The sequence below is a fragment of the Aphidius gifuensis genome, linkage group LG1 (genome assembly GCF_014905175.1).
Source record: "Aphidius gifuensis isolate YNYX2018 linkage group LG1, ASM1490517v1, whole genome shotgun sequence".
Classification (NCBI taxonomy): domain Eukaryota; kingdom Metazoa; phylum Arthropoda; class Insecta; order Hymenoptera; family Braconidae; genus Aphidius; species Aphidius gifuensis.
This window is the reverse complement of record NC_057788.1, coordinates 16,962,735-16,984,811: the sequence shown is the minus strand read 5'-3', so window position 1 is coordinate 16,984,811 and position 22,077 is coordinate 16,962,735. Positions and strand designations below refer to the sequence as shown.

The 22,077-nt window shown below is 29.9% G+C and overlaps 1 protein-coding gene across 1 annotated transcript; it reads right to left on the bottom strand.

Moving 5' to 3' along the window:
* Nucleotides 1-2,713: 2,713 nt before the first annotated feature.
* Nucleotides 2,714-5,103, bottom strand: LOC122849730 (deoxyribodipyrimidine photo-lyase-like). Its single transcript, XM_044148519.1, has 5 exons — nucleotides 4,773-5,103; nucleotides 4,555-4,681; nucleotides 3,610-4,489; nucleotides 3,301-3,542; nucleotides 2,714-3,214 (listed from the first exon to the last, which is right to left on the bottom strand). Exons 1-5 carry the CDS (start codon nucleotides 4,857-4,859, stop codon nucleotides 3,021-3,023), a joined length of 1,530 nt encoding a protein of 509 aa, XP_044004454.1. The 5' UTR covers nucleotides 4,860-5,103; the 3' UTR covers nucleotides 2,714-3,020.
* Nucleotides 5,104-22,077: the final 16,974 nt, after the last annotated feature.

Sequence of the window (22,077 nt, the reverse complement as noted above, 5' to 3'; positions counted from 1 at the left end):
AGATTTTCCGATATTTTCTTACCCGTGTAGAAATTGCCAAGACTCAGAACACGGCCAAGTCTTCCTCCAATAAAGGCATTCAATGCTTAGCAGCTGATTGTGCGCCATTCCTGGGTTAAGGTTTGGCTGACTCATGGTTGGTTCTTCGCTTACCAAGGCTCTTATGCCAATTAGTGGTCTTCGATATTCAAGAAAAGTACAGTTGAGCTTGCCAATATAAATATATTAAGAGCCGCTATTATGTATTTGATATTGAAAATTTTTTGTTTAATTATATACTGTATAACAGTTACTTATTTTTTTTTACGTAACGAAAATTTCAAAAAAAAAAAAAAGATATGGTAATGTTTGTTGGGGCGTGTGGCCCGCGTTACCGTTGACAACAATTGGACATATGACCTGATAATTGTCATCCAGCATTATTTTCATATATTATAATACACATGATTTCCAACTAATTATACCCACTCGCTTCCTTTCTGCAATCACATAACTTAACTTATGTCATTTTGATTCAATTTTTACGGGTCAGGTTTTTCTATACGGTAACGCTAATGGCACCGAATACGGAAGAATTTACGGGGACATTTATACAGGTTACGGAAAAATTTACGGTAAGTATAACCACTATTGTGTGTGTAGGACATGGAGGTGTATGAGGAGGGTAATCTCTCGAATTTCACTGAAGCTCACAGAATGGAGCAAGTCAGCACGTTTTTCTGCCAGTGATGACGCTAGTGGGACGAGTGCCCAAAGTCACATGTTGTTTTTGTTTATATTTTTTTTTTTTTTTGTGTAGCTTAGTTAGAGTATTCCTTCATTATGTAAAAAAATAATACAACTACATAATACATTATTTATTTAACAAGTAAAATTAAAGCAATTTATTTTAATTTACAGTGTCTAAGAAAAAGATAAAGCTAAGGAATTAATGTTGCTTACCATATAATTTCTTTATAATCACATCAATTCTTTAGCTTCATCTTTTTTTTAGCTACTGTTTTCATTTGGTATTTTTTTTATGATAATGAATTACTTTAATGTTAAATAAATAATTTTTTATTAAAAAGATCATTCCAAATAAATTTTATTTCAATTAGGTACATGTGATGCAAATGTTGACATAAAAAATAATATAGTAATTGAAGTATTGAAAAAAAATATAAAAAATAGACAACTTATTGAGGATGAATATCAAAGGTGTGTTGTACAAAATTTACAAAATGTTTATGATGACATTAATGCATAAAAACCAGGAAAACCAAGTTTTTTAGATAAATTAGTTATATGCTAAATAAATAAATAAATGAATAAAGAAAAAAAGTCAAAAAAAACACCAAAGGGTTTGTATTTGTATCGTGCTGTTGGTGATGGAAAAACCATGTTGATGGATCTCTTTTAGGATTGTTGTGAGATAATTTATATCATAATTATTTTAATAATAATATAAATAAATAATTAATAAATATCATTGTTTACAGATTGAGAAAAAAGAACATGTACTTTTTTTTTATTTATGCTAGATGTACATAGTAAAATTCATCAAGTTAAAAAAACAATAAAACGTGTTAATAGTAGTACAAAACTTCAACTATTTGATCCATTACCACCAGTTGCTGATATGATTATTGAAAAATCATGGCTTTTATGTTTTAATAGATTTCAGACAAGACAAAATTAAATTTATAAAAAATCATGATGAATTAAAAACATTAAATTTAATATTTGATAATCATAGGTAACTGATATTGCTGGTATTTTAATAAAAAAAAATACCAAGCACAAGCAGGAGGCTAAAGAAAAGATGAAGCTAAGAAATTATTGCAGCAAAAGGAATTATGTGGTATAAGCCACATCAATTTCTTATAGCTACATTTGTTCTTTGGCCACTGCTTGTTCTTGGTATTTTAATTTATTATAATGTTTTAATTTAATTTTATTTGTTAGATAAATGAGTAAAATTCCAAGGACAAACAGTGGCCCAAGAAAAAATCGAGCAAAGGAATTAATGCAGCCAAAAAAATTATTGGATAAGCAGCATTAATTTTATAACTCTATTTTTTCCTTGGCCACTGCTTGTCTTTGGTATTTATTATTTAGTAAACAAATGAAATTATAGCAATATATCTTAATAAAAAAAATACCAAGGGCAAGCAGCGGCCAAGGAAAAAATGGAGCTAAGAAATTAATGATGCTTACCACATAATTTCTTTGGTCACATCAATTCCAATTAAACTCCATGGTGTAGGACTGATTACATCAATTACATTGTGCGTGAAACCCGTAAATGTCCCCGTATTTCCCGTAAATTTCCCCGTATCGGTGCCAATAACGATTTCGTTTTCTATAATAATAATTTTCTTTTTTGACTATTAATGTGTCAGCCAATATTTATTTCGTTTTCTATAGATATTAAAGAATATTTTACGCGTAATGGCTTCCTTTCTGCGATGACCTAAGTTAACTTATTTTATCACCCCTTTTAGCCGAATACCACCCCCAAGCTTGACCATGGACGTAGCAGCCCAAAGGTTTGCTTATAGTACCCATCGAGACTTTTTCTCACAAAAAGTCAGCCTTTTTGCGCGATGGGGGCTTGAACTAGAAGTGCAAAAAATAAATTAGCAAAAGAAATAAAGCACTATGAAAAATACAGAATTTGATAAGACTAGATTTGACTTGATCAAAACCAAGACCTCCGCCGTACTTCCTCATTTGTTCTTTATGGAAAGACCTTCTATCTACGGATCTTGGCCCGTGTTTCGTCTAGAGCATTTTTGAATCATTTAGTTACCCTATATAACTATAACTAGGCAAATGAACAGAAACCAACTTATGGGAAAATTTTGATATTTATTCATCAATATAAATTTAGCCTCAACTTGTTTTACAAAATACTGAATCAATTGAGTACCAAATAATTGAATCTTTTTGAAATTATTGATAAATTTATTAAATATTCAATAAAAACAAAAACAGTTCAAAATAATACATACGGTAAATACAGAACAATTATAGCATCACTTCGTTTTCTTAGTTGTTTTTTTTTGGCTCAAAGCTTTTATGTTAATAACTTTACCATTGTGTTTCTGAACATATGCTTTAACATCGAACTTTCGTTCACATCCTTTATAATTCATGTATCGAATTTTTCCAAAAATTTCTCTTTCTTTCCAACCTTGGTCATGAATTCCGCAGATAGACCACATACAGCCTGAATAGATAAAATGTATTCGAAAAATGTAGAATTAATTAGTTATCAGTAAAAGCAAAATTGCAAACAATTATGAATAACCATACCAACATATCCATTGGGATCACGTCCGTCCATGCTGTATTTATCATTGAGATAAATTGACCAAGCTAAAGCATCTTCAGGTAATTTAGTCCATTCTAAAATTTTTTTTGCCCAATACATTCTCATAAAACCATGGATTTTTCCATCTACTGTCAATTGATTTTGAGCTGCATTCCAAAGATCATCATGAGTTTGTGAAGTTTCCAATTCTTTTAAATCATAAATCCATTGTCTTTTATCCTTTCTACAAGAAAATAATAATGTTTGCATTGTGTAAATTTATATTTTTTTCAAAATCAATATTAATTTACTTATGAGTGTTCAGTGTTTCAATGGCCCATTGACGAGCTCCATCAATTTTGTCATAATTTTTGTTGTGTAAACAAAAATTATCACTAAGTTCCCGTCGTACTATAGCTTCTTCCATAAAGTCATTGACAGACCGAAGATATTTTTGTTTGTATTTTTGAACTTCAAGGATAACCCGTTGAACAGAAATCATTCCGAAATGAAACCAAGGAGACAAACCACTTGTCATTTCAAGATGAGGATTATTACGTTTCTCACAATAATGTGGCAAACATTCATAAATAAATTTTTCGAGCTGTATTAAGGCAGCTCTATATCCAGGCTTACACCATTCTACTTTATCAACTGATCGATCGATTTCTACATCATTTAAACAATTCAGCCAATCGATTTCAGGGACTTCAAAAGAGCTTTTGTAGGGATGTTCTATTACAGGTGGATACTCAGTAAGATATTCTTGTAGTTTTGAGTTAATTTTATTTCTGATAGTTCTTGCAGAGTATTCTAATTGATCTGAGGTAACCCAGCAAGGCACGATATTGTGAGCATCAACCTGACAAATTGGAATATCTTGAGGAAGATCCATCTTTAAACTTTCTACCCAAGCCATCGGTACTCGAAGTGGAAAAAAATCAGTAATAAGTGCTCCCATATTATGTTTACGAATAAACTCAAGAACGACGGTATTCGGTTCACCGTGAAGAAGATGAAAATTTATATTGAGTTTCTTAGCATCCATTGATACTTCTTCGAGGGACTCAACAAGAAACTTGTAATGTCGTAATGTTGCATCAAGAAATTTAGGCAAAATGCAATAACACACATGAAGAGGTATACGGTTTTTGAGAGCCAACTTTTGGGCAAATAACATAGCCCAATTATCTGTCGAAAAATTAGAAAAAAGTTTCAAATAGCTATTCCGTAATATATTTTATTTTTTTCCTTACCTTGAATACGACCATCGCGAAACATCCAGTAAAGAATACCTTTAGATCCTTTGACAACTTCAGTTGCCTGTGATAAAATTTTTACCCGTTTCTTATTAAACTTGAAATTTGTTATTGAATCAGCAACCTAAAAAAATTATTTGGAACCGTTGAATTTGTGAATATATTACATATGTTGGTTACAATCCCGGAAAAAACAAAAACAATAAAAAACTTACATTTTTCCTTTTTTCAGTAAGTTCATCGAACAAACTAGTTAATTTTTGTTTTTTTATCGGTGGTTCTGAAGAATTTTTTCGTGACATTGTTCACAACAAAAAACATGCAGTTGGTTGTAATCGGTTGTACTAACGTTATGTTCGTGAGGATAAATTTATTAGTACAGTGATAAATGCACTGCAATGTAATAAAGATAATAAAACTTAATTAAAGTTATCCCGCGGTTATCCAGAACAGTGAGGAACTGAGAATGTGCAATAGACCGATAGTTGACCGCAGCTCGCAACAGCTCGCAAAGTCGCAAACGGCAAACATATCCGCACCCGTATTCAGAGGATGTTCTCATTAGGGCGTTTTTTTTCCGGTGGTGGCGTTTGTGAAGCTTTTCTATGTGAAATCTATAGATGCTTTCTTTTGGGTGTTTATTTTGTTTCACTTCAATGCGCATGATCATGCACATGCGTATGTCATGCAAAATTGAGAAGAGAACAGTGGCGTCGAAACAAATAATTCTTAAAAAATAAGAATTAAAACATGGCTGATCCAGCTCCTTATGTCCTACGCTGTTGCAATCTGACTTTTTGCCGACTGCGCATTTAACTGCGCATGCGCGAAAATAAACAGGAAAAAAAATAAATACCCAAAAAAAAGCACCTTACATAAAAAAAATTTTGTCAAGCGCCATCAGCGGAAAAAAAAGCCCTAATGAGAACAATTTTGCCCCGTGAATACGGGTGCTGAACATATCCCAGATATGTAACCACTGCGTGGCATTAGGAATTTGTACCAACTACCAGCTATGTATGTAGAATTCACCACTGAAATATAATAAAACTGCAGTCCAATTCACAGGGCAAATTTTTTACAATTTAGGGCTTTTTTTTGCCGGTAATGGCGCTTGTCAAATTTTTTTTATATAGATTTCACATACAAAAGCTCTACAAGCGCCACCAGTAGAGGAAAAAAGCCCTAAATTGTAATGCCCTGTGAATTGGACTGCTGGAAGGTGAACTTATATCAGTGTTGGGTAGGTCTGATACCGGTGTATCATACAGCAGCGCCCGTATTCACGGAGCAAAATTGTTCTCATTAGGGCTTTTTTTTCCGCTGATGGCGCTTGACAAAATTTTTTTTATATAGATTTCACCAGTGATGGGTAAATGGTCGATTTTTGAGGTTTCTTACACTTACAGTAAGATACTGTAAGATACTGTCAGAAACTGTAAGATACCCGAGACAACATTTTTGAACATTCTTACTGACTGTCAACTCGACAATTAGCTGTCATTGCTCGATATATGTTGGTACATGTATTTTATTTGTTAAATAAATATATAAGATATCAAGGAGAAGCAGTGGCTAAGAAAAGATGTAGCTCGGAAATTAATGTTGCCAAACAATTATGTTTTAAGAAAGTAATGTTGCTTGAAACAGAATTTTTTTGGCAACTGTAATTCCTTAGCTACATCTTTTCCTTAACTACTGCTTTTCCTTGGACAGTTTATTATTTATCAAATAAATAATATACATGTAATCTTATTTGAAACAAATAAAAACGTTCAAGGAAACGCAGTAGCTAAGGAAAAGATGTAGCTAAGGAATTAAGGTTGCCAAAGAATTATGTTCAAAAAAATAATGTGGTTTAAAATATAATTCTTTGGCAACCTCAATTCCTTAGCTACATCTTTTCCTTAGCTACTGCTTTTCCTGGGACATTCGTATTTTTAAAAAATAAATTTACATGTATTTTATTCATAAAATAAAAAAAAATGTCCTAGGAAAAGCAGTAGCTGAAGAATTAAGGTTGCCAAAGAATTATATTTTAAGCAACATTATTTCCTTGAAACATAATTCTTTGGCAACCCCAATTCCTTAGCTACTGCTTTTCCTTGGACATTTGTATTTTTAAAAAATAAATTTACATATATTTTATTTATAAAATAAATAAAAATGTCCAAGGAAAAGCAGTAGCTAAGGAAAAGATGCGTGGCTAAGGAATTACAGTTGCTCAAAAAATAATTCCTTATACCTACTCCAGCAACTGTAATTCCTTAGCTCCATCTTTTCCTTAGCTACTGCTGGTTCCTAGGATTTTTTTTTTATTTAATAAATAAACGACATGTCTTTATCGAATAAAAAAAACTTGTGGCATGAAGGTTCCACTAAAAAACCATAGGAGGCGCTGGGAACGCTGTGTAAGTAGAGTGGGTATAAGCAGAGTGCGGCCACAGAGGTCCCATTAGTCCGACATTTTGTGCTCGCCGTATGGAGTGGGTATAAGAGGTTTCCGTCACTTCCAAGCTCACCGTATGGAGTGGGTATATGAGGGTTTCGTCACTTCCGAGATAAAAATCATCTATGGCCGCACTCTGCTTATACCCACTCTATGTGTAAGATACCTCAATGTATGAAACCACCGATGTAAGATACAGTATCTTACATGGTATCTTACCCATGTAAGATACCAAGGTATCTTAGCTACCCAACACTGCAGTCCAATTCACAGGGCAAATTTTTTACAATTTAGGGCTTTTTTCTGCCGCTAATGGCGCTTCTAAAGATTTTTTTTATATATATTTTACATACAAAAGCTTCACAAGCGCCGTGAGTGGTGAAATAAAGCCCTAAATTGTAATGCCCTGTGAATTGGACTGCTGGATTTCACATAGAAAAGCTTCACAAACGCCGCCATCGGAAAAAAAACGCCCTAATGAGAACATCCTCTGCACCCGTATTTACAGGGCAAATTTTATACAATTTAGGGCTTTTTTTTGCCACTGATGGCGCTTATAAAATTTTTTTTATATAGATTTTACATATATAAAAGCTCCACAAGCGCCACTGTTGGATGAAAAAAGCCCTAAATTGTGATGCCCTGTGAATACGGGTGCAGTGAATACGGGTGCTGGATAGCTATTCTCGACATAATTATCCCCTCAGTTATCCCCGGCGACAGGGATAACTATTTTGTGGAAATTCACCTTAATTTATGGCTTTATTGTATCTTTTTCAATGGTTTCCATCAAACGACTATATTGCTTTAAAGCGTTTTCATGTTATCCCCGGTACAGGGGATAATTATGTCGAGAATAGCTATCCTGAATACGGGTGCAGTATCATACACTGTATTATACATCTCTATTATCATACGCCATGTATCATACATTAAGAGCACCTCTACATTTAACTTTTTAAACTATTTTACTGACGCCATTTTGCCTATCCGCCATTGTACACATATTTGGCGCCCAAAAACAATATGTCAACATCCAACATAATAGGTGTGTTCGTTCACTATTCACATCGAGCGTACGCACGGAGCCAGCAGTCCAATTCACAGGGCATTACAATTTAAGGCTTTTTTCCTCCACTGGCGGCGCTTGTAGAGCTTTTGTATGTGAAATCTATATAAAAAAAATTTTACAAGCGCCATCACCGGCAAAAAAAAGCCCTAAATTGTAAAAAATTTGCCCTGTGAATTGGACTGCAGTGTTGGGTTTGTATAATACCGCGGTATCATACCGGTCGTAAACCTCGGTATAATACCGGTATTATACCGCGGAGGTTTCATACTTTCATACTTTCATACCACGTTAGTAGCGCTATCTGTAGGAATTTTTCGTATATTACGTCACACACCATTTTGAATTGCTCATAATTTAAATTTAAGAATATCATTCCTTTAATTATAGCATAATAGTAATAATCTTCATCCTTTTCTCAGACTTTTGTCAGTAGTAATAAATTTATTGAATATATTAAAAACTATTGACAAATTTCTAAGGAAAGGATGTGGCTTACCTGTTAATTTCTTTGGCTCAATTAATTCTTTATAAATCAATATGTGGCAACACCCTTCCTTAGTTATTTTTTCCATAGTTTTTTATTTTTTTATTTATGTAAAAACCTATTGGAAAAATGTCTATGGACAGAATGTTGTTTACATGTTAATTCATAAAATATTAATTTAGCCAAAGAAATTAATACGCAGGCAACATCCTTTCCGTAGCTAATACTTTTCCCATAGCTTTTTATTAATTTAAACAAATAAAAAGCTATAGGGAAAATGGTAGCTAAGGAAAGGAAGTTGTCACATGTTAATTTATACAAAATTAATTTTGCCAGAGAAATTAACGCATGCAGGCAACATCCTTTCCTTGGATAATATTTTTCCCATAGCTCTTTATTTATTTAAATAAATAAATGGTCATAGAAAAAAACGGTAGCCAAGGAAAGGATGTTGCCTGCATGTTAATTTCTCTGGCAAAATTAATTTTGTATAAATTAACATGTGACAACATCCTTTCCTTAGCTACCATTTTTCCTATGACCATTTATTTATTTAGATAAATAAAGAGCTGTGGGAAAAATATTATCCAAGGAAAGGATGTTGCCTGCATGTTAATTTCTCTGGCAAAATTAATTTTGTATAAATTAACATGTGACAACATCCTTTCCTTAGCTACCATTTTTCCTATGAACATTTATTTATTTAAATTATAATAAAAAGCTATGGGAAAAATGGTAGCTAAGGAAAGGATGTTAATTACTTTGGCTGAATTAATTCTTTAGAAATTAACAGGGAAGCTACATCCGTTTCTTAGCCATTTGTCAATAGCTTATTATCTGTTCAAATAAATTAAAATACATTACTGTTGTTGTTTTTATAATCAAATATTGTTCATATTATTTGTTTATTCTGTAATACATCTATTAATATATCAACAAAAAATTTGACATTCGAGTTTTATGCTGGTATGGTAGACAATTTTGATGCCATAGGGGGCGTTCCTGAGTTTCATACTTTCATACTTTCATACCGGTATTATACCGGTTTAATACTTTCATACCGGTATGAAAGTATTAAACCCAAAAATCGACCATTTACCCAACACTGCACGGAGCGTATGCAAGGAAGCGCTAGAGTCGTGCGGTCATTTGAAGAAACTTTAGTAACTAAAATTTACTATTTATTTATTGTTATTTGTTTTTTCTAGCTCTTTCGTTCTCTTTATTTATCAATAATTGGTAATTTGTTCTTGCGTCTTAGAAAAAATTATTAAATTAACAAAATAAACACAATGACTGAAAATAACGAATGCGTCGGTAAATTTTAGTTGCTAAAGATTCATTAAATGACCGCACGACTCTAGCGCTTCCTTGCATAACGCTCCGTGCGTACGCTCGGTGTGAAAAGTGAACGAACACACCTAATATGTAATCTCAAGAATTTATTAATATTTATTAATAAATCAACTAACAAAAAATAATTGTTTGTATTTTATTTGAATAATCTCAAACACTACAATAAAAAAATGAGATAATAGACATGATATGTGGGCAAGGAGCGTTTCGACAGGTTCTAAGGAACATCATGATATGCCAGGAAAAGAGATAGTTTCATTAGCTTGCAGAAAAAAAATAATAAATACAGTAATTATGAGATTATAATCACACGGATAATTTAACATCACTCAATATCACAAATATATTTTCCCTGTCGTTCTTTATGAGGAACGTATTATATTAATCCGGGAGACCTATTTGCCAAGTTGACCTCTTTCATCATATTAGCATACTTGAATTTATTCCAGGCAAACTCATGAGCGAATTTTTTTAAGAAGTCATATTATTAACTGTTAAATTATTTTCTCGTATAATGTTTTAATTCTAATAAAATTTTTTATACACGTTGATGAATTTATTTATTATTTATCGTGTAATAAAAGAAAAACAGTTTGACAGCTGTGTACAGTGGTGTGAGTGAGAGTTTAATAAATCATTTAGTTCATTTTATAAAAAAAGAGGGCAGTTTCAACTATCATACACTTTATGTATGATTGTATGATACCCCGAAAATCGTCGAATTACCCATCACTGACTCCTATGCTTAGCCAATGCACGGAGTGTCCCCTAGCGGAAGAGTCATTAATGAGATGGGCGCTTATTCAATAGCAAATTAATAGCAAGTCAATAGCAAAAAGAATTATGGATTACAAAGGCTCTACATTACACTCAACATATTAAATTGATCTACATAAATTAAGGAAAAAATTAACAATGTTCCTATCATATTATTATAGCGTGATTCGATGTCATTTCTCAATAATGATAGCGAAGAATGATGTTAAATTGTTTTAGGTTATGTCCGAGCTGTCATTCGTTGTTGTCTGAGTTTTGGTAATTTATGAAAACTTACCGCGAGAATGGAATGACATGAAACATCCACTCAATAGCTAGTCAATAGCTAGTTAATAGCAAAAAAAAAAAAGTACAAAATACGATATTTATCATTGCTATTGTTTAATTGTTTATTATATTGTTTTTTTAAAAGTTTTTAACAACAATACATAAAATTAAAAAAAAAAAAAATTTTTTTTTTCGTTTAAATTCGTCCAACATCTAGTCAATAGCAAGTCAACAGCAGATCAATAGCAAATTCGTAGCAACTCAATAGCTAGTCAATAGCTAGTTAATAGCAAAAAAAAAAAAGTACAAAATACGATATTTATCATTGTTATTGTTTAATTGTTTATTATATTGTTTTTTTAAAAGTTTTCAACAACAATACATAAAATTAAAAAAAAAAAAAATTTTTTTTTGTTTAAATTCGTCCAACATCTAGTCAATAGCAAGTCAACAGCAGATCAATAGCAAATTCGTAGCAACTCAATAGCTAATCAATAGCAAAAAAAAAAAAAGTACAAAATACGATATTTATCATTGTTATTGTTTATTGTTGTTGTTTTATTGTTTATTATATTGTTTTTTTAAAAGTTTTCAACAACAATACATAAAATTAAAAAAAAAAAAAATTTTTTTTTTCGTTTAAATTCGTCCAACATCTAGTCAATAGCAAGTCAACAGCAGATCAATAGCAAATTCGTAGCAACTCAATAGCTAGTCAATAGCAAAAAAAAAAAAAGTACAAAATACGATATTTATCATTGTTATTGTTTATTGTTGTTGTTTAATTGTTTATTATATTGTTGTTAAAAACTTTTTAAAAAACAATATAATAAACAATTAAACAATAACAATGATAAATATCGTATTTTGTACTTTCTTTTTTTGCTATTAACTAGCTATTGACTAGCTATTGAGTGGATGTTTCATGTCATTCCATTCTCGCGGTAAGTTTCCATAAATTACCAAAACTCAGACAACAACGAATGACAGCACGGACATAACCTAAAAAAATTTAACATCATTCTTCGCTATCATTATTGAGAAATGACATCGAATCACGCTATAATAATATGATAGGAACATTGTTAATTTTTCCTTAATTTATGTAGATCAATTTAATATGTTTAGTGTAATGTAGAGCCTTTGTAATCCATAATTCTTTTTGCTATTGACTTGCTATTAATTTGCTCTTGAATAAGCGCCCATGTCATTAACAAGTCGCTATCAAACTGTTGTTGAGTGTTCCGCTAGGGAATTCTAAACATGGCTGCCGGAATTTTAAACACGGCGCCTCCGTGAGCTTTGAACACTAGATACACTACACACGCTACACACACATTACACACAACTACATTTCTCGGTGATATTTTGGTAATATATAGTAATTTCTAGTGATTTGAACGCGCGTGTGAATTTACCCGCTCGCCATTGTCGAGCGGGTGGATCAAATCGATTAAATCACGGAGGCGCCATGTTTAGAATTACGGCAGCCATTAAAAACGCAAACTTTTTGCGTGTCGTGAGTTTGAGCCTTACAATTCTTGTACACACAGATATACTATTTGCTTTGATGTGCTTCAATATTCGCGCATGTGCATAAGGTTTCTCATGATCTTCTATTGCCGGTTTCACTCTATATATATAGTAATTCAATATTACCTGTTTGAATTATTTATAGAATTATAGATTACACGGTAATTATTTTGTAAAAAAGCTTAATTTTTGTAGTATGAATTATTAAAACCATATATATTTCAGAAAAACGCATTTCACACATTTATATATTTGATAATGTCACTTACTAAAAAAAGTAAAATATTCGAAATTTCAAAATGCTAATACTAAACTTACACACGTGAAAATCGCTTTAAAAACTATAAATAGTCGAAAAAAAGTTAGCTTTCAGATAAAATGAATAAAATTATTATTACTCAACGTGGTTTTCTTTCATAGTTAATATCTAATTTATGTGCCATTTGATGAGAATTGTAAATAGAACCATAGAATGATACTTACGATTAACATATTTTGCTACAAATATTTTTACACGTTTTTAAATCACGTATCAATTAAAAGGTCAAATTATAATTTTTTTAAAAATATATATTATTTATAATGATAAATAAAATAAAGCTCTTAACCTTTTAAAACCATCTTATGACTCTAACGTTTTTATAAGACGATTTGTTTGTATATATATTAATTAGTCTCAAACTAAAATTGCATCCAGTTAATACAATAATAATTATTTATTTTCAAATTGATGATATATGTATAATTAATTTAATGCCCTTTTGAGCAGTAAAGTTTTATAATTATATTGCAAGAATTCTACTAATTAAGGACTCGCAAATTACAAACTGTTATGTTATCAATAAATCAATTATCTATATGTCATTAATTAGAAAATCATTAAATTATCAATTCAAACTAATTCGTTTTTTAACGCACTATTGTAATATACTCAATCGAAATTACACTAAATACTAATTCATCCGAATTTATAAGACAGTCAGTATTGCAGGAAATATAAATGTTTTTGAGAATTGATTGATATTGCAGAAAGCTTTTTTTATCACATATTTAAAGTTTGAAAATAATTTAAAATGTTTTGTTATAAAATTATTTAATATATTTATTACATGAATTAATTTAATATTCAAACATCGAAAAAAAATTCTACAAAATTAAATGAATCAATAAGTTATATAAACATATAAATGTTTGAAATTTATGGTGTATGAAAGTGTTTAATATGTATAAAATTTCTAGCTAAAAAAAATTATGATTCTATATCCTTTTTTTTTTTTTTTCGCTGAAAAAAAAATAGTGAAAAATTTTAATATTTAATTGAATGAAATGAAATTGTTAGATTATTTAAAAATTATAATTTTTCGCAACATAAAAATAATAAGCAATAAAAAAAAAGAGAAATAAAAATAATCACGAGGTAATGAGAGTAGTGTAAAATTATATAGTATAGTAAAGAAGGGTTGATCGGGAGTAATCACAAGTATCGTTCGGTATTTTTATTCATTAAAATATAATATCCATTATAAAATTTGTCATTGCTATATTATTATAAAAAAATTAATTTGTAAATTATTTAACTAATTAACAAGGTAATTGTGATAATCATTTCAATGACATTTGTTTGAATTATTATAATTGTTTGTTATAATTTATTAATAGGAAATATTATTTTAAAAATTTACATATCAAAAATATAATCATGAATTAATAAATTTGTAGTTCAAGAAAATAATTTTAGCATAAGTTTCTTGTGTTAGTAAAAAATCAATAAGTTAATGTATTATTTTTTTTTCTGATTCTACCAAGCTGTAAAAATAAATCAATAAATAAATAACGACGATGTCAGATAGAAAAGCAGAGCTGGAAAAAAAGGCTAAACTTCAAACCATTAGAAAATATAAAGAAAGACCTAGAAAAGAAAAGGAGCAAAAAGATGGAAGTTTTGATTGATAAAAAAAAAAAAATCAATATTATTGAAAATTTTGTTATTATTATTTTTTGTTGTTTTCTTATTGAAAGGTTTTATCAGCAACTGCTCGTGTTGCTGGTCCAGACAGGGATCAACAAAAAGAGCTGAATAACATGTTGTCATCATTGAGTGTTGCTCCAATCTCTGGTAATTATTTAAAAAAATTATTACTCATTTATCAATAAATTATCCTGTTTATCATTTTCTATTTAATTATTTTTTTTAGAGATCTAGTCTTTTAAGTATGAATTCTTTGGCATCAGATCAATCAAATAATCCAACACCTGATGCTAGTATGCAACCAACAAGTATTCAAGTTCAAAGGTAAAATTTATTATTTAAATTGTAATATAATTTGAAATTTAATATTTATTAATTTTTCTCAATAGTTTGAAGAAAAAAACACTTCGTGAATTGACTCTTGTCTCAGTTGCACATACAAATATTCTACCAAAGGAACCAGTTGTCTACAGCAAACAGACACAAACTGCACAAGCAGCTCTAACATCCCATGACGGTAAGTCATTAACAAATTATTATGAATTTTTTAATAAATTATTCATTAAACGAATAAAACTATTAAATTAATTTTATATTTCAAATTTTTTTCAATGAATAACTTTGAATTTAATCGATAATTCTCCACCAGATATTATAATGATTAAGATAATTTTTAAATAATTTTTTATTAATTTAATTACTCATTTACATTTACAATAAATCTAAGTTTTTTAGTTTTATAAATTTAGTCATAATAATATATACGTTTGGCGAGAAAACCTACATATTCATATAAAAAAAAATTTACGACTATAATATCAATAACGGGGTAATCATTTTTAATACTCATTATTGTTTTTATTTTTTTTGATAATAATTTAACACGACAAATACGAATAATCATTCAATAAACAATTATTAACAATAGTAAAAAAAAATACTATAATAATTCAATTTTTCATTAATTTTTTAAATTACAAACGAATATTTATTTCATTACCATTTGTTTTATCAGTCCTTATTCTAAAAAAATTAATTTAATTAAAAAAAAACTTGAATCATAAACTAACACAAACATTGCATGATTAATAATAATAATTATTTTGAAATGATGAAGCTGGTGGAAGGCATGCTGTTAGATCGACACATTGAAAATTGACACGGGCTAGTTAGACACATAAAAATTACACGAATAAAAAAGACACAAATTAATTAGATACAATTTAGAACGACACGAATTAAATTCACACGTATTAATCGGACACATAGTATTTTAATTATTTTATTAGACACATAAAAATATTGAACTCATAATTAGACACAAATTAATTCGACACAAAATAATTTATAACAAATATAATATATTTGACAAATAAATGACAATTATTGTATAAATATAACAGGTAATCATCGTTAATGGACATAAAATTGAAAGAACGACACAAATAAAATATTAGTCGGACACGAACCATTATATTGGGGCTCGTCTATTACAGTGTGTCGATAATACAGAAAAAAAATGAGAGATGGCACTGAATGTGTTTTTCTCTTTTTAAATGGTCAACGTTTTAAAAATTGAATTGATTTAATTAGATTACATAATTAATTGCAAAAATAATTAAATAACATAATTGAAAGACAAAGAGCATGTGATATTTAATTATGTTTCTAATTAAATCAATTTAATTTTTAAAACGTTGACCATTTAAAAAGAGAAAAACACATTCAGTGCATCTCTCATTTTTTTTCTGTATTATCGACACACTGTGATAGACGAATTTGTCTATGTGGGACTCAAACTAATCTATGTGTCCGACTATTACAATTTTATTGTATTTGTGTCGTTCTTTTATTTTAATGTGTCCGATTAAAACATGTTAATATACTATGTGTCTAACTTTGATATTTTTATATTTATGTGTCTAATTAATTTTTGTCGTATTTTTATGTGTCAAATATTAATTAATATGTGTCTATTATATTTTTTATTAATTATTTTGTGTCGAATTATTTTGTGTCTAATTATGAGTATAAAATTTTTATGTGTCTTATAAAATAATTAAAATATTATGTGTCCGATTAATACATGTAAATTTAATTTGTGTCGTTTTAAATAGTGTCTAATTTACCAACAGCATGCCTGGTGGAAGACCTCATAACAAATATAAATTTATAGAAAAAAAAAAAAAAATTATTTCTACTATCATATGGTGTTCGGGAAACACGTAGCAAAAAGTTTTATAAACATTTCTATAAAACGTTTTTATAAAAATTTTTATACAAATTTTTATACAAATTCTTATATAGATTCGGCGTTTTTTTATAGAATAAATTCTATAAAATTTGTGGTTGATTTTTATAGAATGAATTTATTAATTTTTTATAGGATTTGGTTTATAGGATTATTTTTATAAAAAAAATGATTTGTATATATCATAATCATAATAATACTCTGTTCTATAAAAATATTCTTCTATAGAATTTTGAATGATTTTTATAAAATATCCGAAACGGAATGTTTTATAAAATTTTTCCTATAGAATAGTTTTTATAGAAATATTATAAAAACTCTATAGAGTAGTTCTGTATAGATTTCATTATATATGTATAACATTGTATATAATTGATTTATTTCATTAATTTATTGCTGTAACGAGTCTTTTTATTTATTGTACAATAATATTCATTTTTTAAACAAAGATATAAACCAAGCCAATGAAACATGATGACACTCAATCCATTGACAAACAGTTACAGTCACTTCTGAATCATCAGGGTCTATCTCATTATTAAACTCGACTAGAACACTTTTTTTTTTTTTAATTAACGATAAATATATATAATAACAATAAATCAAACTATCTTCATAATATGTCAAATTTTATATGTATAATCAAGCTTCGACGACAAACGTCTTGTACGTCTTGTATGTTGGTGAACATCGGTTAGACCAATATAAATAATTGAAGTTTTTCATAATCGACTCAATAAGTTTGTTACAATCACAAGTAAAAAAAAAATAATACAATAAAAACCGTGGTGGAATTTTAAAAGTAGATAAACAAATTAATAAACTAATAATTAATTATAATTACGAAAAAAACAGAACGAAAAAAAAAATTGTAAATTATTTGAGTTCTGCTCTAATTAAATATACATAAACGCAAGAAATTATTTTTTCCTTTTTTTTTTTTGTTTCAATCATATACTTACATGATTTAAATTAATAATATTATTTTTTTAATATATATATTTATATTATGTTTAAATATTTTTATCAATGCAGTCTATGTAACAGAGGGTGCACTCTACTGGTGTATTTCCACACTCACAGACCCATAGATGATACACGACCGACCGATTATTTTTTTTTTTTTTCGGATGAATCCACTTTTTATGTAATATTTAATATCAGTTATATATATTAGTTTATTTTTCGAGTTCAATTGAACATCTTAGCTATAATTCATTTCTCGTTTACAATAATTTACGCACTGTCAATACATGCAAACCTTTTCTTTTTTTTAAAAAGTCATTTATCAAATACAATTAAATGCTTTTCATTTTTCAATCGTAAAAATTCATTTTTGCATAGACACTTGAAACATAATTATTTATACAACCTCATAAGACATTAATATAATACGAGATGAAGATTACATGTATCTATTAATAGAACTGCTAACATACATGCAAGCTAACATTCTAAAAAACTATTTACCGTGACTCCCAGTTCATTTGAAATCATTACAGATCAAATACATAATACAGAAATATCTTCTATTATTTATTAAAGAAAAGTTTCTTTGAAATTATTTTGAAACATTTTTTTAGATCAATTAAAAAAGATGCCACAATTAGATTAATAATGATTATTAATAAAAATAGTAATTATAATTTATGATTATATGAAATTCAAATTTGTTCTACGACACAATACGCAATTTTAATTCATTAATTTTTTCTATTAGTAATTTCTTTGTATGACAAAAAATGTTGTATATTACGGTGATATAAATAACAATTTTATTGAATTGGTCTAATTATATACATAAACAAAATAAAAAATTTTAAGTAATAACATGATTATACTATCATTAACGTTTAAAATTACTTGAATGTACATTTATATTCAGAAAATAATATTCTATTTATCGATTTCGAACTCGTGTTCTTTGGTAATAAATGGACTATGGAATAGAACTTGTTCGAAAAACTATGCTAGTGGCCACACGCCTTAAGGAGGTTATACACAAATTCATTGCGGGTGTTGCGGGGAGCTTCTGACGTCACAGTCTCAAGTGAAACTTGGCTACACTGTAAAATAATAAAGTGTAAAGTGCCTGCGCCCCGTATACAATATATGGGATTGCGGGTATGTGTGTGTGTTTGAACATGCCATACGTTGCCACATCTAATTTTTGTAAAGTTTATAATTAATTTCTCATTAATTGACCGATCAACATATGAAAATTTTTCGCGCAATTAATAAAACTCGGTTTCTAGTATATGTGTGATTTTTTCAAGACTTTTTCATCATTTTTTCTATCCGAAAAAAATGGTTGAAATCTCCATAAGAGCCAATGTTAAATATTATTTTCAATAATTAATTACAAAAAATTTAACCGATCAACATAAGAAAATAATTATACCGTTGTATTCAGAATAAAAAGATCTACTTGTATACAAAATTTCAGAACATTCTCATTATATTTTTTAAAAAAAGAGTAATTTGTGTATAACCTCCTTAAGAGAAGAAATTTAGCTATAAAATACCGGTACACCGAACAGCGGTGTCTCCATGCTATAGAAATCTCATGCAAGTTCTTGCAGCACCCGTATTCACAGCAGTCCAATTCACAGGGCATTACAATTAACGGCTTTTTTCCTCTACTGGCGGTGCTTGTGGAGCTCTTGTATGTAAAATCTATATAAAAAAAATTTTACAAGTGCCATCACCGGCAAAAAAGAACCCTAAATTGTAAAAAATTTGCCCTGTGAATTGGGGTACGTTCCAAAACCTCGTTCGGTTCGGTATATCAAGATGGCAGCGAATCAAATAAAATATATGAAAATTTTAAACAACCCTATAAACTTTTCTATATTAGAGTCAGTTGATGTATTTTTAGTAGAAGAAGGAGAATAATATTGGTAAGTTATTTTTTATTCTAATCAATAATAAGTATAAGTGATTAACTTATTATTGCGATAAAAAAAATGGTAAAAAAAAAAACACTGAAATCCGCAATCTTGATGAACCGATCCGAATGAAGGTTTTGTAACGTACTCCACGCTACACTGTAACGGCTCAAACTCACGACATGCAAAAAGTTTGCGTTTTTACATGGCTGCCATAATTCTGAACATGGCTGCCGGAATTTTACACATAGCGCCTCCGTGATCCAAGCTTTGAACACTAGATACGCTACACACACATGACACGCAACTACATTTTTCCGTGATATTTTGGTAATATATATAGTAATTTCTAGTGATTTAAACGCGCGTGTGAATTTACCCGCTCGACATTGTCGAGCGGGTGGATTAAATCACGGAGGCGCCATGTTTAGAATTACGACAGCCATGTAAAAACGCAAAATTTCTGCGTGTCGTGAGTTTGAGCTCTAAAAAAATAAAATGTAAAGCGCCTGCGCTCTGTATACAATATATGGGACTGCGAGTGTGTGCGTGTGTGTTCGAACATGCCATATTAGGGGTACGTTCCAAAACTCACTCGGAAGCCCGCACCTAGAGATGTGAGTCGATACGGTACCGTATTTAATACGGTATTAAATACCGTATTAATACCGAGCGCCAAATACGATACAGTTACCGAAATACCGATGTTCCCATGTAAAAATACGGTATCTGTCATTTGATACTAAAATACACCTCTCTAGATGTAAAAATACGGTATCAATACGGTATCAAAAATTTGTGCCATCTTGGCGCTAGTGGGCAGTGGCGCATGGCATCAGCCATTTTGGAAACAATTATTATTATTTATTTTTTTTTGTTGATAAAAAAAAACCCAAAGAAATAGGATAAATGATACCATATAGGTAATAACTTAATTAAGGCCAGGTGCTTAACTTCTAGTGACAAAATTGTGACTAGGTTTGCACCTCGAATTTTTGTCCCACGATAACAATTTTATTTTTAATTGAATAACTAAAAAAAATATATCAAAATGTTCAAAAAAATGGCACACGTGTCGGAAATTATGTCTCCAAGTGATGTAATAAGTCTAAATAATTTTAATTATTGTTTTTTTGACAGACTAGTTTGTCGGCCATTACTAAAATGGTACATCTCAGTGATTGCCACCCGTATTCAGAGGATGTTCTCATTAGGGCTTTTTTTCCGATGGCGGCGCTTGTGAACTTTTTATATAGATTTTACATGGAAAAGCTTCACAAGCGCCACCATCGGAAAAAAACGCCCTAATGAGAACATCCTCTGAATACGGGTGATGCAGTCCAATTCACAGGGCAAATTTTTTACAATTTAGGGCTATTTTTTGCCGCTGATGGCGCTTGTAAAATTTTTTTTATATAGATTTTACATACAAAAGCTTCACGAGCGCCGCCAGTGGAGGAAAAAAGCCCTAAATTGTAATGCCCTGTGAATTGGACTGCCGGGCTTCCGAGTGGTTTTTGGAACGCACCCCTAGTACGCAAACTTTGGTGTTTTCTCTGTGTGCGTTCGTACGATTGCACGTAAGCACTCAATGTCCCTACCCGGCTTCCGTAGATTTCTATAGCGTGGAGACACTGCTTTATATTTTAGTGAATTAAGTGGTGTCTCCACACTATAGAAATGATCGCAAGATATTGCACAAAAAAATGGAACATGTCCCATTGGCTGCGATAGTCTTGCAAGGCTTTTAAAGGCTGATTTCCACCAAAATTCTAGTAGTTATCTAGTGATGATAGATCTCGCTGCAAGATGTTGCAAGCATTTCTATAGCGTGGAGACGCCGCTTATCATTGTTAGATAATTACTAGAATTTTGGTAGAAATCAACCTTAAAAAGCCTTGCCAGACTATCATACAAGACTATCTTGCAAGTCTTCTCTCTGCAGTCCAATTTACAGGGCAGATTCTTTACAATTTAGGGCTTGTAAAATTTTTTTTACATAAATTTTACATACAACAGCTTTACAAGCGCCGCTAGTGGAGGAAAAAAGCCCCAAATTGTAATGCCCCGCACCCGTATTCACAGGGCATTACAATTTAGGGCTTTTTTTATTCAGGGGTGGCGCTGGTGGAGCTTTTATATGTAAAATCTATATAAAAAAAAATTTCATAAGCGCCGTCAGTGGCAAAAAAAAGCCCTAAATTGTATAAAATTTGCCCTGTGAATACGGGTAAAGGGGTGCATTACTTTAATAAAAAATTTTTTTTCGTTTTGCAATTTCGCTCTCTAATACCAACTAAAAACTAGAAACAGAAACAACGACAAAAGTGATAAAATTCTCTATGCAATATTCCAGGCTTTACAGTTTACGATAGTGTGTAGTACGAGCTACGTGACAATAACAAATAATCACAACAAGTCAATTTTCTATTTATTTCAGTTTGATATAAACATTGAACAGTTATCCATTTAAT

What these genes read in the sequence shown, in the direction of transcription:
- LOC122849730 (XM_044148519.1), bottom strand. Translation starts at nt 4,859, where the DNA reads ATGTCACGAAAAAATTCTTCAGAACCACCGATAAAAAAACAAAAATTA. An exon ending in TCGCGATGGTCGTATTCAAG is followed by an intron (nt 4,490 to 4,554) that starts GTAAGGAAAAAA and finishes ATTTTTCGACAG; the next exon opens with ATAATTGGGCTATGTTATTT. An exon ending in TGATCCCAATGGATATGTTG is followed by an intron (nt 3,215 to 3,300) that starts GTATGGTTATTC and finishes TTATCTATTCAG; the next exon opens with GCTGTATGTGGTCTATCTGC.